The sequence below is a fragment of the Chiloscyllium punctatum genome, chromosome 37 (assembly GCF_047496795.1).
Source record: "Chiloscyllium punctatum isolate Juve2018m chromosome 37, sChiPun1.3, whole genome shotgun sequence".
Classification (NCBI taxonomy): Eukaryota; Metazoa; Chordata; class Chondrichthyes; order Orectolobiformes; family Hemiscylliidae; genus Chiloscyllium; species Chiloscyllium punctatum.
In genome coordinates, this window is record NC_092775.1 from 41,157,544 (window position 1) to 41,175,872 (window position 18,329).

The window sequence follows — 18,329 nt, forward strand, 5'->3', positions numbered from 1 at the left end:
CTTACCCTCCCCCCTTAAGAATCCTGTAGACTCAATCCGAGACTTGCTCTGAGTTATTGCAGAGAGAGTTAAAGATACTGGACAATGGTATAAAGTTTGATGTAATTATACCTAAATGAGTGTTAAGGTTCATCCAACCATTTTTAATCTTGGTAGAAGGGGGCTGTTAGCTGGTTGGAGGTTAAAGAAGGATTCAGTGAATTAGCTAGCATATTATTGATAGGTTGTAAAAGAATGTATCATAGTCAAACACAGAGTTCAGATGGGACATGTAGTCTGTTTTAGTATCAAAGGAATTGGGACTGTTAGACTACTTTAACTCTTTCTAATCTGTCACTGGTAATTCAGGATTTGAATGCAAGAGTTAAGGATGAAAATTATGTTCTGTAGAATACCACCAAATGTAATCAAGCTCAATTGCTGAATGGCCTAACAGCATATCATCTCCCATAGTAACATGGTCTGTTGTTTTACATCATCATGTTGCAGGATTCATTAGCATTCCCCAATGTAAAACTCATACAACTTAAGGGACAACTTACATTGTTAAGAGATTTAAGGAAATGTTGTAACAAAAGTTTATAACCACCCTGAGAAAATTAAAATAGAAGTAGCATGACATGCTGCACAAAGAATCACAGGGAATACTAAATCTTATGGAAAGGTCAATCCTTAAGTATGAGGACAGGAGAGACTATGGGCACCGTGAGGCGTTTGTGTCTTGTTTAATTCTGATGGATCCCAGCTGAACGATAGAAGATTTACTAAAGAAATGTAAGGTAAAACTGCTAATTTTATTCAACATTGTCGTAAACAATACAGCCCAGCATCCTCAAAGTAATTTTCAAAGATATAGAGAAAATATCAAGTAAAGAAAAAAGAAATAAACTAAGACATAAAAAAAATAAGAGTCTGATTTATAGGATTAATGCTACTGGTTTCCAGGGAAGTGGTGATATCATGAAAAAATGTGCATTGTCCCGATTATCTTTCTGTTTAACTGAAGGTTATCAGGGCATACTCAGAACTCGAGTGTGGTGCTGGAAAAGCACAGCCAGAAAAGCTGCTCCTCGGATGTTGCCTGACCGACTGTGCTTTTCCAGCACCACACTCTTCAACTCTGATCTTCAGCATTTGCAGTCCTCACTTTCTCCATGTTCACAACTAGGGGTCTTCTTACTGATGGAGATGTGGAGAATGCCTTCAAATTAATAAGCTGAAGTGGTTTACAGATCATATGAAGAATTTGCTTTTACTTAATCTCTTAAAATTTCTTCTCAATGCAAGATAGCATCCATCAATATGGTGCCCTACTTACAATCTAAATAATATCTCATAAAAGAACTCTTTTGCTCAAAGTACTTCTATAACATACATGTATTTCCAATGCCCCGGAGACCTTCACCAACAAAATCTTCATAGATAGGAAATACTGCCATTTGGTATTCAGTGAGAGAGTGTAAATCCTCCAGAATTACAGATGAAACTGTTCCATCCACGATCACCTGAAATACAAAAATACTTCACAAATCAAAATTAAAAATCTATCAGTCATTTCAAATCTCCATTTACATATGACTGTAAAGTTCTATTTTGATCTGTACTACCACAAGGAAGGCTGCTAGTTAATGATTTGGTTACTATTTCCCCGTTCCATGTCTATGACCCATCTCAACCCACTATAATCTAACCATCCTGTATTTGACTGGACCAGACAGAGGCTGGCCAGCTCCTTAGCTTATGAGTACCCTCATCAGAAAAACATTTGTCATCTGGATAATTAATCTCATATCTACAGAAAAAAATTATGTTTGCATATGGTTTTTTAAAACTAATTTTGAGTATCTCATAACTTATTTTAAAAAGCATAAATTCCCCATTTCTTTTTCTTTACTATTGCTGTCTAATTCAGTTCAGGTATGTTTCAGTTCAAAAAGTGTTTTCTCTTTATTTGAAGTAAATTTCATCCCTCAAAATCAAGATTCAATCCATGCCACAGCACCAAACTACCTAAAATGAAATTTATAAATAATATTCTCTACGACAATGACCACAGTGCTTTATTATTCCTTATCCCTCAGCAGCTTCGACACAGTTAGCAAATACTAAACTGCCTCAACACCTCTCCTTGGTTGTGTTCACCTCACTTAGTTCCCTTCATGCCTATTTCATATAGTGAGATTCTTGAACTCCAACAATGACTTCGCTTCTCATTACCTATCATTGTTGCAGGAGTTTGGCAATAATTCATTTTGGGTCCTCACTGTTTTCTCAACCACATGCCACCTCTACATTTAACATCAACCAAAGCCATAGAGTTAACTTTCACCAGCACAGCGATGACATCTTACTTTATTTCTCCATCACTTCATACAGTCCAGTTGCTGCCTCTTTAACAGTTGGTTTTGGATGAACCATGATATCTTCTAGCCAAACACTGGCTAAATTATAGCCATTATTGTTGATCCCACAGAACATTCTGTATACTCCCAGTTGTAACCATTCTCCTTCCTGACAATCATTCGCAGGCTAAATATATAATGATTTGCTTTTTTGACATTCTATTTGTCCTTAAATTGAGCTGGTAACCTTATGTATCCTATCATTAAGACTGCCTACTTTCATTTCTGCAATATCAGATGTCTAATCTCCAATTTAGCTTTTTGCTACTGAAACCTCTCCTCTCATTACTTTGACATCTCTAAACTTGATCTTTCCAAAGCCCTTGACAATCTATCACCCTCTATTGACATTAGCTTATTCAGTTCTGTTATCTGTACTCTATCCTCAGTAAGGTAATATGAGTTATTACCTCTTTTGGTATTTCTCCTTTAGTTGGATAATAAACAACACGGTACTGTTTTGCTTTCTTTGGTCCATGTGTCCAGCTGACCTTGAAACTTCTGGCTGTTACATCAGAAATAACTAGATTTGTCGGAGTTGGGTATAAAATGGTACCACTGTCAGGCTTCTCATTTTCACCTAACAGTAGAAATAAGAAACAACATCAGAAAAAAATTCAAACTATAACGTTATTTTTTTCTCTGCTGCCTTCAATGCTTGTGCAACCAAAATACACTAAATCATTTACAATAACCTCATTCACCCTTCTCCTTTTCAACAATTTCAAGGTCCCTAACTACAAACAGATATGGAGAAACTGGTTGAATCAGGAATGACCTGTTGCCACTGCATTGCAGGTTTACGGTTTCAAATAAATGCCATGCATACCTCTCGTCATTACTCTGGCCATAACTTGGCCTTCATCCGATAGATCTGTGAATACTTTTCCCAACTGTGGAGATAAGTAATTATCTCACTAAAGTGTGGTGTCTTTAGAATACTTTGAGCCCATAACTAGGAATATTACCCAATTAATATTTGACAGAGAAATTATGCTTGAAAGCAATACATGGCAAATTGTTAACATTAGCCGCAATAACTTCTCTCCTTGTCAATGAAAAGGTGTTAAATAGTGTTTACATTATTTGTTAATAGGGCAAACAACTGCATTAAAAATATAATTTTATGATATTCTCCTGATGGTTCCTTAATGTGATCTCTTACATAATGGTTTATACTATATGCTCACTGACATCACAAATCTATTCTGATTATTTATAACTTCATGAAACACTCAACTATGTAAATCTCCTGTAATCCCTGCACTTAACAATTGATTTTTTTTCTAATTTATGGTGTGTGTAATTTTCAAACAGGCCCACCTGATTAATAGTGCAATTTAGACCTTCCAGGGTTCTGTCCCTTTTCACTAATATCACAAATTCCAGCACTTTCAAGATGGACGCATAATGCACTTGCAAATTGCAAATTATCCACTGCTGCATAATACATATTTCTTTCAGTTTTGCATTTGGCAACAACAGATGGTAGGAATGTCATAAATGTCTGACACTGGTGTTGCCTGTGATGAGGATGGGAGTATTTAAATCATTTGTGAGTGATTTTGCACTTCATTCAATTACAGGTTTGAAATATTACCAAAGTTCTTAAAACGTATTACCTGCATGACATGATGCAGCTCAAAACTCCTCCTGCCTCACTAAGGGAACAGGCCAGTTGTGCCTGAAGTAAGAAGTGACATCTCAGGATTGGCAAAGTGGCCTGTTCATGGGATTCCCAAAAGTGCAAAGGACAACATCAGTGGATAGCAGATCTATTCTATCCCAGTTTTGCATTTCAAAGACCCCGAGGAATATCTTGGTCAAATGCTTTGTCCTCTTCACAATTTAGCTTATTTAGCGGCTTGTCACACAGCTCTAAATTAAGGTCGGGAGAAACTGAGGACTGCACATGCTGGAGATCAGAGTCGAAAAGTGTGGCACTGGAGAAGCACAGCAGGTCAAGCAGCATCTGAGGAGCAAGAGATTTGATGTTTCAGGCATAAGCCCTTCATCAGGAATGGCCAAAAGGAAAAAAACCAAATGACACTTTTAATATGCATCTAGTCACAGCATTAAGAATACTAACCTTCACACTAAGTATCATTCTTGATCCAAGGATAGTGAAGTGCAAAACTGAATGAAACCCAATATTCCAGCAGATGCACTCCTCCTCATCCACCACAGACTTAGACCAGAGACTGCGCCCTAAGTTTTAGACACAAGGCTACCTGCATGACCAGGGCAGGTGCGTCAATAAAGTGTGCCTTGAAATATCCAGAAATTGATAATGTGACATGCTTCTTCAATTCTGTAAGAGACCCATAGAATGAGGTTCCCTTTCAAGTTAATCTCCTTTTTGATGCTTTCTTGGAGGCCAGAATCAGACTCTCACCACCATAAATTTAGCAAAAGGTTTGGCAATAAATAAAGGATTAAATTTAAAAGAGAACCTGGGAATGCCCCAACAAAACCCATTGTCACAGAAAGATATGGCCTTTCCCTTTCTGCAGAAGATGATATTCCAGCAGAACCAAAGTTTTATCCTTTCTCTGGCACTTGATCCAGAATAGCATCAGGACTTGCCCTTGTCAGAATTTGGGATGAAAGAATTTGCTGCCGAGCTAACAATCCAAGTAGCCACTATCCTTCTCTGTACTTTGTACTGCTAATAACAAAGAACACTGCACAGAAGTCATGTCATTTTGTCATTTGCAGGCCATATTTTCGAATTAAGTAATGACTTCCTTTTACATACTGAAGTGCAATGATATTTGAAAGACCCTATTGAGAGCTTTCAATGCAAATGAGACAGCTGCACTGGGTTTAAGATTGGGATTTGAATAATGAGAAGGTCAGAGTAGAATTCTTGCACTCAATCTAAGCATTACAGCGATTCATGTTTACCAGAAGGCATCTCATTGACAGCAGGTTTGTGCAGCAAAGGAGAATAAGATATATCTTTTGAGAAACACAATTAATTTAAATCATTACTTTTCACTTTGATTGCCTTTGTCTTGATCTGTCCACAAAGAATCTTTGTGAGTCGGTTACTAAGTGAGTCAAGAAGACTAAACTCAAGTACATTGTGCACATGAAGTTCAAGCGGATCAGATGCAATTTGTTTCAGCTCAGCTACATCTGCATTTTTTACACCTAAAAAGAAAACAAACATTTTTAGGGAAAAGAGAAAGTGTCTAGTTAATCATTCAATATTGCAGTGTCTTGCTGTTACTCGCTAAAACAAACAAATTCCCAAATGTCTGCCTTTGAATGGGCAGGAGCAGGTTGCTAGTGTTGTTCTATGTATTGATGTTGGCCAAAATACAGTAAGGATTGCATCAACCTTCTTCAAATAGTTGCCTAAGACATTTTACATCCACCTAGAGAATTAGAAAGTACCTCAGTTTAATATCTCAATCCTGTGGTGGCTCATACGATAATGCAATACTCCTTCAGTCCTGAAATGAAATATCAATTTGCACATTCAAATCCAAATGCACATTCACATCCAAATTATTCAGTGGTGTTTCAATCCATAGCTCACAACATCTGATGTACTCTCTACCCAAGTTAAGTCTCTATGGTATGAGAAGAAATATTTAAGGCCTGAACATTAAGCATTATGTGGAGGAAGTCTAGGACCGGTCAATTCGCTGGGAAAGTCACATGCTGCAAAATAGTCTCTGATATTCTGTAATTTAAATGAAAAAAGGACCAGAAAGAGTCTGTTCAATCCCCCACCTATTTTTTCCACTCTGTGTTTCATCCAGATGATGCAAATGCCCAAGCAGCCTGGTTACTTTCTATTTTAACTTGATCTCCTGTTCTCCTATTGTATTACATAATGCCTCAGTTTAAATTTTCTCTCCAACAATATTACACCAGAGAAAATACGTTACAATGGCAAAAAAAAACAGCATTTCACAAACCACTAAAAATAAACTTAACAGAGGCAAAAAACAGTTTTGAAACAGCCTACACCCTAGCTACACTGACCCTATATCTTGGGAATGCTGCTGCAAGCACTCACCCTTGCAGCTACCTCTGTCCAAATATATTATTCTTCTTGGGGATACTCCATTGTGTGTGAGGTAATTGCCTTGACCTGGCGGGACGTACCCATCTGATCCTTCTTCCAGCAAGGCAAAAAGAAAATCAAGCGGATGGAAGTATAATTTCACGATATTGGCTGCAATGTCACTTATGGTTTGCCTCTCCCTTACCTTGCCCCATCCCGTCCAGTTCCCACTCTGAGTTAAAATCAGAGTTTGAGCTAGTCAGTTGTGCAATTTAAAGCATAATTTAATAAACGTATGAGATGACTTAAACAGTCAAAAAAATGGAAAATAAAAAGTCACACAGTTCTAAAACTGTTTAGTCAGCTTTTCTTTCAGACCATCATAGATTATGCGGTGATGAATGAGCCACAATCTCACTCAGAGTTAGTGTAAGGTGCCATACAATTGAAGTCTACTTATGCAATGCCAAATTTACCCAAGCAGTACAAGTTACAAATTATTTAGACCCACCAATCGCAAATATTTCAACACCAGCATTCTTCAGGCTTTGTGCTGATGAGTTGACATCATCCTGTGACTTCCCATCGGTAAGCAGAATCAAATATTTTGCTGTTTTTGGCCTAGCACCAGCTGAAGGTTTTAGGGTGTTTTTGAAAATATGATTCAAGGCAAGAGCTAAAGAAACAAAAGTTGTGAAATCCATTCATTGAAACAGATAAATATATATGCATGAGTGTCAAATACTAATAGCACAGAATTGATAAGTCGAAAGCATAGACTTGGGCTTATCACTACAGCATCAAATCAGACAAAGGATCATTAGAAATAGAACGAGAGAATATAGCAAAAATTGAGGAAGTCAGATAGCAATGCTAGCGAGAGGAAGATTGGGATAATGTCTCAAGTCGATCTTTCATCAGAACTATAGAGAGAGGGCAAACAGCAAGGAACAGAAGTGCACAGGGAATAGGAATTGTAAAGACAGGAAAACATATCCACTGTAGGGAAGTGAGAGAAGTTCAAACTATTGGAGGTGAAGGCAGCAGAAGACTTCAGCATCATGTCTCGATTGAAATTCATCAAAAAATGTTCATGGTAAGATAGGCAAAGGAGGGGAGAGTGAACATTACAAGAAGACAGGAAATTATTAACAGTAATGGAAGCAGAAGAGGCTGACAGGGAAAGGAGACCAGGAGAGATATTGGCATGTAATAATCATTGATGCTTACAGTTTTTTTCTAACTTAAAGGAAGAAATACATTTACTTGTTAAAGCATCCAATAAGGTCAGGACGAAATGGAGTTAACTATCAGGACAGCTTAAAAATGAAATCGGTCAGTGCTGCTGAGCATTCATATTGTGACAGGTGGCAGAAAAGGTGGCTCTCGTGAGCTGAATAAGAATAATGGACAGAGTATGGCAAATCGCACAAAGATAGCTCAGCAATTAAAGCAAAATACTATTTTGGAAATCCGATACCAAAACATAAAATGTTGGGAACACTTGGAAAGTCAGGCAGCATCTTTGCAGAGAAATAAATGGGTAACACTTTAGGTAGGGAAAATGAATGTATGGTTAACATTTTAGGTTAATGATTTGCTGTCATTTTAAGAGACTGCTTTACTACAAGTCAAGAGGTTACTGAGACATCTCCTCATTCATTTAACCAGCTGGTGTACACCTTTGGTGTGATAGTTCTTCCACTTAATCCAAATATTCTCTGCTGAACCTAAGTATAATTTTGATGCTGGCGTCATTTACAGATAAATTGTGCTGGTGAGTCACAAAACATGGAGATTTACAATGATTAGCCTAGAGGCTGATCTCAATGAAAGAGAGTTGGGCAGCAATTTTAGGTTTGCTCGCATTGATAATGTTGAATTACCTAATGTAATGACCTGTGCACAAGCACACTGTAAATGGAAACCATACCAATTTAGACAATTCTTGGGCATTTGAACCACAATGGGCTCTCACCAGTGGTGTCTGAGTCCTACCTACTTGCACAATATTTTAAAATAGGGATGGTGGAGGGCTTTTCAAGAGCAAGAACCAATTAGAAAGTTAAGGTTCTGGGTGTCCCACCTGGAGTGGTGGATATTGCCGATGTAGGTGAGAGACCGCAAGAGGAGCTCAAGGTGGAAGTAACTTCTAGAGGCTTCAGAAACAACTAAATAGGAACAGTGAGGAAGACCCAAAAATATACTGCACCAAATGACAGTACTGGTATAGATACGCTACCTGAAGTCAGGCCCTTGGCCAATGACTCTTGACTTTTCATCATGAGCTAGTTTCTTGGACATTTTTATTTGGTGGTGTACTGCCATTGCGTTCCAGGCACACAGGGCACGGAGATATGGGCCACATCTACCTCAAGCAGACTAAGAATCAAAACCATGCTGCTGACATTATTCCAAACAAGTTAGTTATCTAGATTAGAGTGGTGCTGGAAAAACACAGCAGTTCAGGCAGCATCCGAGGAGCAGTAAAATCGATGTTTCGGGCAAAAGCCCTTCATCAGGAATACAGGCAGAGAGCCCTTCAGGCTTTGAAGATGGCTAAAGTGCCTAACCTTTATTATGTGTTAGCGTAAATAATATTAGTGATATTAAAGTCATAACCAAAGCAAAAGAAGTCTTGTCTTCAAAGATTTTTGTAACTTGCCAAATATTTAATGTACAATAAGCATTCAAATTGCCTTTATTGTATTATAAGCCATTATGTACCTGTGTAAGTATTGCCTCCCTTGTAGCGTATTTTTTGAACTGCTTCTAGCACCTCATTTGTGCTTGAGTAAGTATTCAGGTCCCACTCTGTCCTTGGTTCACCACTGTACTGAGTTAATCCTGTTTTAAGAATAATCATCTTGAATAATCAGGGTGCATGTCACTGGCAATCACATGCTATCTTGCATTTTAAAAATTATTTCATGGGATGTGGGTGTCACTGGCTGGACCAGCGTTTATTGTCCAGCTCCTACAAGAGCTGGTGGAGAGCAACTTTCCTCACTATATTAACTTAGAGACATAAGACACTTATGGATGTCACTGGCCATTGTGATTTTCCCTTAATGAGTAGCTTACTAGCCATTTCATAAAGGGGTTCAGAATCTATCACAATTTTATTGATCCTGAAATAAAAGAAAAACACTGTGAATTCTGGAGATCTGAAATAAAAACAGATTGCTGGAAAAACTTATTAGAACCATTCCAAAGAAAGGGCATTGGTCTCAAAACTTTAACTCTGTTTCTCTAATCCCAGATGCTACCAGATCTACTGAATTTTCCCAGAACTTTCTGTTTCCATTTCTGTTGACTCAGGGTCATACAGAGATCAGAAAGTCACATATAAGTCAGTCATGTGTAGATCACATAATCGTGTATCGAACTAAGAGGGGAAAGGACAGTAGATTCTCTTTCCTGAAGAACATTAGTGAATAAGATTAATCTTCAATGTAATCTGCAAGTTACATCATTTCTGCTACTAATTTTTTTATTGCAAATGTAATAAATTAACCAAATTTAAATTCCCTTGCTGCCACAATGGGATTGTAAACTTGCATCTGTAGGTCATTAGTCCACGTATCATGATTACTAGTCCAGTAACATCACCACTATATTACCATTGCCTGAAGGAATTTAAAATGTTCCTATGCCTCAAGTCAGTGCGTAGAGATCATTTTGTCTTTTCTTCATAAGTTACCATCTCCTGAAAGCATCCTAATTAGGATACCATTCCATGTCTGCCAGTAGTTCTCCAATATCTCAGTTAAGTACTCTTCCTGCGAATGAATGCAGCAAGATACTACAGTTAAATCTGACCTTGTCCTCACTGAATACTTATTCTTAAATAATTTAAGGCTGAGAGAAAGTATCCTGCTACTTTCTCTCTACTCTCACTCAAAGCTGCTGAGGACAACTTTAGCATCAGTACTGCAGTCCCAGTTATTAATTAAGCACAGACTAGAAGAGGATTTTTTTGAATTCACAAATTACTAATAGCTTAACATTGTTTTGGGTTCCCCCGCATCCCACATTGCTACCTTCCCCTCCAACGAGATTGAAAGGTCATAATGGATTACCCTATGAAACTTGAGCATAGAACATAGCTGTAGGTTTAGAAAAGAATTTATCATTATTAGATTGCGTAAGCTCAGGAATAAAATGTAAACAAAGGGTGCTATAATTGTGAAAGGAGTTTCTTAGAACTCATTATAGCAGCAATGTCTGCATATTGCTAACTGTTACTGCCCATGGAGGTGGGTATTAAAAGCAATGAAAATTACAGCAGCATCAGTTGCCTAGATTTCCATCCAACCAGCTACTGACACAGCATGAGAAGCATCAGCTTGATACAGGAATGCAGCTGGGGGTGGGGAAAAATTTGGACTGGAGCAGTTATCACTACGTCCTGTTGATTATTTTTATGAAATTTCAAACAGATGGATCAAGTGCTTCTTACACTAAACGAGGCCACCTCCCCCTCGGTCTGATCATAAATCATGATTCACTCTGAGGAGTGGGACCACTAGGACTACATTTGCATGACAGACATCACTTCCAGTCTACCTTTATGAAGCTCGGGGGAACATTCCTTCTTTTGAAACTATTACTTGTCTCTGATTATATGTGTAAATTAAGTCTTCCCTTTAATTAAATAGCACAGACGGCAGAGGAAAACTAGCCAAACCAGAGCATTAAAAGTTAAGCAACAGTGCAGTACTTACCAATTCTAATTCCATTCATATCAACATGAAAAGGTGTAATTAAGTTTATCAAAAACTGACGCACCAATCGGAAGTTTACTCTGCCAATACTCCAGGACCCATCGATTAGAATTATGATATCAGCAGCAGTACTCAACTGGCACTTGAACTGAGATCCTGCAATGTCATAACAATCGTTATTATTTTAACAATGTATTGAAACAATTCAGCCACTACTACAGGAAGAAGCATTAACAAAGATTAAACCTCTAGACAGAAGAACATCATCAGAATGTGTTCAGTATTCATGAGCTGCTAATGGTATTTAGCTTACTATTACAAAAATAATTCAGAATTCACTATAAAGATGCAGTGCAATTTTATCGTCTTCAGGTTCAGTATGACTACTCAAAATGACATCAAAAACTTGCAATGTATGGAGAACAATCACTATTCTGTGATTTTCCCCGAATTGGCCCATTAATGACCAAATGCTAGGCTTGTTATTTAAGGACAATGGACAGGAGGACCTTGAGCTCCAAAGCAGCAGTAGGATATATTACAGGTTTCTGAAGGACAGGGCAGCACAAGTTAATGATGGCCTCTCAAAAACTTTCAAAAATGTAATTTGAATAGAATTGGCAATTTGCCACATTTTCAGTGAAAGGTTGCTCCTCCACAGGACAGGCTAGACTGAAATCAGACTGACAGAGATGGCCGATAGCCTGACTGGCCATTGACCTACTCATTCTGCCACCCAGCCAGATACCCTGTTCCAAAACTGCTTCTGGCAACTCAAACTAAGTCCCATTTAGTCTTTCATACAATCGAACTGACAAACTGTCACTTGGAGGGGAGCAGCCATCGCACATTGCCATCCCGTTAGGGGAGAGCCATCATGGGTTTTGGGAAAATAGCCCGAAACAAGACGAAACCAGAAACATGAAATGATACAGTAAACACCATATCCACTTTCTTTAGAGCGTAAAAATATCAATCTGTACATAAAAAATATGTAGAAGATAATTTTATAGTTTAGAATTCTCCTTGCTGATAAACTTTATACATTATTATGTAACATACATTATGTAACATGAATAGACAGAAGACCATAGAGGCATATTGTTTCTGTGCCCAAAGTCCCATCCACTCAATTCATAATGCTATGTGTGATTAGCTGTGATGAATCAGAAAATTCAACTCAATGAAATAACATATATTTAAATTACAAAACAGAAAAAGCTTGGAACTTTATCTTGCCTGAGCAATGTGTTTCTCAAAATGTTCTCAGCTTCATAATGATAAATTGAAGATACGTTTGGAAAGCTGTATCAAAAGCAAATCAACATACATAGAGGTTGGGGTCAGCAGGGTTCACATCTGCAGCTGTGTTGAAGTACAGATGTCGAAACTCAGCCAATGACCTTTGCCCAACACCAGTTTCCGGAACTAATGCTTCTTGCATGGCATGGGTCTATCCCACCATGTGGAGTTTGCACATTCTCCCCGTGTCTGCGTGGCTTTCCTCCGGGTGCTCCGGCTTCCTCCCACAGTCCAAAAATGTACAGGTTAGGTGAATTGGCCATGCTAAGTCACCCATAGAGTTCGGTGAAGGGGTAAATGTAGGTGAATGGGTCTGGGTGGTTGCTCTTCGTTGGATCGGTGTGGACTTTTTGGGCCGAAGGGCCTGTTTCCACACTGTAAGTAATCTAAAAAAAACTGGCAGAGTCAGGAGGAGGCCCTTAAATAACCCTCAACTGGTCATTTAAGGGCCAGAGGCCCCAAGACCACATGTGTAGATTAGATTAGATTAGATTACTTACAGTGTGGAAACAGGCCCTTCGGCCCAACAAGTCCACACCGACCCGCCGAAGCGCAACCCATCCAGACCCATTCCCCTACATTTACCCCTTCACCTAACACTGCGGGCAATTTAGCATGGCCAATTCACCTAACCTGCACATTTTTGGATTGTGGGAGAAACCAGAGCACCTGGAGGAAACCCACACAGACACAGGGAGAATGTACAAACTCCACACAGAGAGTCGCCTGAGGCGGGAATTGAACCCAGGTCTCTGGTGCTGTGAGGCAGCAGTGCTAACCACTGTGCCGCTCACATCTCCCCCAACATTTCAGATAGAATGGCAAATAGGTGGCAGGATTGTTGAATGACCTGCTCAATGTTATGTGCTGTACAACTTCAAACACACCGGTTTGGGTGTGTAAAATCTATCTCACATATCATATGAAACCTCATTGCTATAATGATGTGATGTATTTCAGCATTAATAAATGTTACAGGAATTCCTCACCCTTGGCAGGAAATTCTTCAAATACTGGTTCTTCCTTTCGTTTGTCTTGGACTATTTTTCTTTTATTTTTAGGCAAAGTTTGTGTCGTATTTTTCACCTGCGATATTCTTCCACTTTCATTTGCAGTGATGCTCAATCTCCCTTTCATTTTATTCTCCATCGTCTTATCAGATGATTTTTTCCGTTCTGGACTTTTCACTGCAATCATTTAAAAGAAGCCAAGACTGCGATTTATTCTACATCTTTTTCTCCAATCCAAAAGTATTTGAGGCAAAATCACAAGCAAAGATTTCCCGGAGTCATGTTTAACCCTGGACGGATGTTAGACAAGCAATATTCAGGATGATCGTGTTGATTATCCAATTTCTTCAGTGAAAGACCCATGTCATTTACATAACTAGAGTTGAGGAAACTGACAGAGGTGGAGAGGGGAGGGTAACTGGGTCCCAGTGAGTCTGTGGGATCAGATGGATTCTTATACCCTATCTGATCACAGAAATGCTTTACATTATCAAAACCATTTTTTTAAGCAGGGGCTGCAGAGCTTCCTTCACAAACCACCAGGTAGAGTGCTCACTACTAACTACTCATATATGGAGTGCGTGTAGCACAAGCTGTCCTTGGTATTGTAGGATTAAGCAAAACTCCCTCCCATCTAAAACGCTGCACCAAAATCCTGGAGTTTTCAAAAAACTTTTAAAAGTAAAAAGGCAGCTGGGCTACACTCTGGGAAAAATAAACAGTAACAGAGGTGGCTGCTTGGAACCTTTGTTCACCCTGAAAATCAAATTCACACCATGGATCTAAGAGAAAAATCACCAGACATAGCACTCCAGACTGAAAGTGACCTCTTTACAATTCAGGCTACCCAACACACAGACTAAATGGGGCTTCGACAGATACGAAATGTTCAACTTCAATCAATATTCATTCACAGAGATATTACATATTCAACTTCAATCAAAATACATTCACACATACTCTTAACTGTCAGGAAGCCAACTCTCCTCAAAGGGAACACCAGTTATACAATGGCAAAGATAAAGGACGTGCAATTAGTATAATTCTATATTGTCCATCCCTAATTGCCTTTGAGAAGGTGGTAATATCCTGATGAATTTTTAAGGACTGTAGTTTGTCACAATCATGTCTTTTATTTTTGTCTTTAAAAACTGCGGCCTGCAAAGAAAAAGAACTATTACTTTACAAAACATAAGGATTTACCAGGATGGCTGCATAATTTCACAGCAAGAAATTAATATAATTGCAGGCCCCAATCTCACCTGAGAAAGTTGTCTCCCAAAGAACTATCTGCACAGCTATCTCTAGAAGGGGGATCCTGATGGCAATCCCGAAACCTACCGACACAGACCTGTTCCATACAAGGGGAACCAACAGCAACCGACAATGACCGGCAGACCTGAGAACTGACAAGCTCCAAAAACCACTAACCCGATTGATACCACAAGGCCTCAGAAAACTGGCTTGTAAAACCAGCAGAAAGAAAGGAAAACCAAGCACTCACCCAATAAATCCAAAACACATCCTACCGCATCAGCAGTCTCAGCCTGATCGCCTACACAGTCCGGAGTCTTCACTGAAATACCGGGTATGGCAAGTGGGAATGGCCAGTTATATTTCAAAATTACATTTACCCCAGTGGTGAGCTTAAATTCCCAGACCCCAAAGCATCCAACCTAGCTAGACAGGACGGAATGGTGAATGGTGATAGAACAGGAAACCCCAAGGGTAGGAAGTCTGAGTAAAGTGTTAAAACTGCTGTTTAGCTTCTAATAATGTCTTAATCTCTGTTTAATTTGATACTGTATATAATTATCTAATTAAATGTAAGATTTTTTTTTCCCTGAATTTCTCATTTCTAGGTAAGTCCAGTGTCAGAACCAGGGATCTGGGAGTGATTTGAAAAATCAGCAATTACTGATCACAAACTAGAACCCTACAGTATTTCAATATTATCTTAATTTCTGTGTAAATCACAGGATTCCAATCAGTATACTAACAGCAAGACCATGGCTACCAATTCAAAGGACTCAACCAAATTGATGGGGAATGGATACTAGTTGGAATGGGGCAGTCAATAAATCAGAATGCTTTTCAGAACTTCATTTACCCTATTTCCGTGAGTTAAAAATGTACCCCTCTTTGGGGTGGTGGCAGAGCAGAATGATAAAATTATAAACATACTTGTTTACTTTAACTACATTTCTATTACATTTTTGTTACACACAGAGGATATTTTGTCACCTTACCTTTTTTTGATTGTAGTCCATGCAATGTTTCTATTTGATGCAACTCTGTTGAATTGCTTTCAGAGAAACTAAAGTCCAATTGAGTCCCATTCTCTCCTGCTATACCTAAAATCTTCTTTTTGTCTTGTTTACGTTTGAGAACTTTTTCTAAATGTTGTTGTTTCAGAACATTTACTGAAATGAAAACCATAATATGCATCACATTAAAATAAGATGACCAAGTAAACAATGTTAAGTGCTAACCCAAGTTACAGAAAAATTGAGTATTTTAAATATCAAAATGTAAAACAAAGAGTGTTTTATTATTTGTTCAAGGTATATAGATAGTGTTGGCAAGGCCAGCATCACTTGCGCCTTGCGCAAGGTGACTGTGAGCTGTCTTATTGAATCACTGCAGTCCTTGGGGTGTCACAGTACCATTATGTTCTTACAATGCAATTTAAACAATACTGGTAGGGTCAGCATTTACTGTCCATTCCTTATTGCCTTTGAGAAGGTGGTAATATTCTACTGATATTTTAAGGACTATAATTTATAAGAATCATGTCTTTTATTTCTGTGTCTTTAAAAACTGTGGCCTGCACGGAAAAAGAACCATTACTTTACAAAACACAAGGATTTACCAGGTTGGCGGCATAATTTCACAACAAGAAAGTTGATACCTATGTGAACTCTGTTTTGCGGCTATGGGCTCTGGCAATTGCTGACAATCGGGAGCTAAGGACTTGCTTAAAAGTGAAGTTCATTGCTTCTCAGCTAACTGAACAGGATGGAATTAGAAGCAAGTTACAGAGATACAGAGACAGAGAAAGACATGGAAGGGTGTGCTACTTTCTTCTGAGCAGAAGCTGCCTGTTCTCTGCTGTTTAGTCTTGAAGAAAACCAGTTACCTTTCCTGCACTGTTGCCGTGAGCTGTGATCTTTGAATTGTTAAATCAGAGACGCTTCCCAAGTGAATCAGTCTGTACTTAAAAACCAGTGGAATTTTCCAGAGAAAGACAGCTGAACACCAAAGGCTTGGCTATCTAATCTAAGATCATCTCAACATCAGAATCAGGAAATGAAGATCACTGAACTAACTATCCAGTTTTTCAGTCTCGATCAATAACCTAAGTTCCCCATTTGTTTGTCTACGTATGTGTAACAGGAGTTTATAAAATTATATTGCTTGTTTAAAGCTTATATTTGTGAATTGTCCCTTCCTCTTCTTTTTCCTTTGGCAATATGAAATTTAATATCCCATTTTCATTCTTTTCATTTTCATCTCCTTTTCCTTATTTTTTTCCTGCTTTTTGTTTGACTTCGTCTGCCAGCTCTAACTTCTTCATTCACTTCTCATGCTCAAACTGCTTCAACTGTAACTCAATATTGACAGATTCTCATGTCTGGATTAGTGGTGCTGGAAGAGCACAGCAGTTCAGGCAGCATCCGAGGAGCAGCAAAATCGACATTTCAGGCAAAAGCCCTTCATCAGGAATACAGGCAGAGAGCCTGAAGGGTGGAGAGATAAGCTAGAGGAGGGTGGGGGTGGGGAGAAAGTAGCATAGAGTACAATAGGTGAGTGGGGGAGGGATGAAAGTAATAGGGCGGGGGGGGGGGGGAGGGTGGAGTGGATAGGTGGAAAAGAAGATAGGCAGGTAGGACAAATCATGGGGACAGTGCTGAGCTGGAAATTTGGAACTGGGGTGAGGTGGGGGAAGGGGAAATGAGGAAACTCCTCTCTCTACAAGAACTACCTGCCTATCTTCTTTTCCACCTATCCACTCCACCCTCCCCCCTGACCTATCACCTTCATCCCCTCCCCCACTCACCTATTGTACTCTATGCTATTTTCTCCCCACCCCCACCCTCCTCTCACTTATCTCTCCATGCTTCAGGCTCACTGCCTTTATTCCTGATGAAGGACTTTTGCCCGAAACATCGGTTTTACTGCTCCTCGGATGCTGCCTGAACTGCTGTGCTCTTCCAGCACCACTAATCCAGAGTCTGGTTTCCAGCATCTGCAGTCATTGTTTTTACCTATATACTGAGGTTATTTCAATAGTAATTGTTTCTAGAAATAGCAAATCGGTGCAGCTCCAAGAACACTCAAGAATTTTGACACCATCCAGGACAAAGCAGCCAGTTTGACTGGCACTACATCCACGAGCATCCACTTCCTCCACCATCAACCCTCAGTAGCAGCAGTGTATACTATCTACAAGATGCACTGCAGAAATTCACCAAAGATTCTCAGACAGCATCTTCCAAACTCATAACCACTTCCATCTTGAAGTACAAGGGCAGCAGGTACATGGGAATACCACTACTTTCAATACCCCTCCAAGTCAGTCACCATCCTGACTTGGAAATCTATTGCTGTTCAATCACTGTCCCTGGGTCGAAATCCTGGAATTCCCTCCCTAATGGCATTATGGGTCAACTCGCAGCAGATGGGCTGTAATAGTTCAAGAAAGCAGCTAACTACAATCTTCTCATGGGCCACTAGGGACAGGCCATAAATGTTGGCCAGCCACAATGCTCACTTCCCACAAGAAGTCAATTAAAAAAACTTAGGAAGGTGCACTGCTATTGGAGCCTTACTACTCCCAGGACAATCATACGAGTTAAATATTTAA

General features: G+C 39.1%; 1 protein-coding gene across 2 annotated transcripts in view; it reads right to left on the reverse strand.

Moving 5' to 3' along the window:
• LOC140463034 (collagen alpha-1(XIV) chain-like) overlaps positions 1-18,329 on the reverse strand; it is a 186,691-nt gene that overhangs the window by 126,815 nt on the left and 41,547 nt on the right. For both annotated transcript variants that reach the window (XM_072556643.1, XM_072556644.1), the window contains exons 5-12: positions 15,712-15,885; positions 13,442-13,639; positions 11,151-11,306; positions 9,151-9,270; positions 6,935-7,099; positions 5,397-5,558; positions 2,813-2,982; positions 1,376-1,505 (exon numbers count right to left, since the gene is read on the reverse strand). In XM_072556643.1, the coding sequence (XP_072412744.1) occupies positions 1,376-1,505; positions 2,813-2,982; positions 5,397-5,558; positions 6,935-7,099; positions 9,151-9,270; positions 11,151-11,306; positions 13,442-13,639; positions 15,712-15,885 (1,275 nt within the window). The remainder of the gene's footprint in view (positions 1-1,375; positions 1,506-2,812; positions 2,983-5,396; positions 5,559-6,934; positions 7,100-9,150; positions 9,271-11,150; positions 11,307-13,441; positions 13,640-15,711; positions 15,886-18,329) is intronic.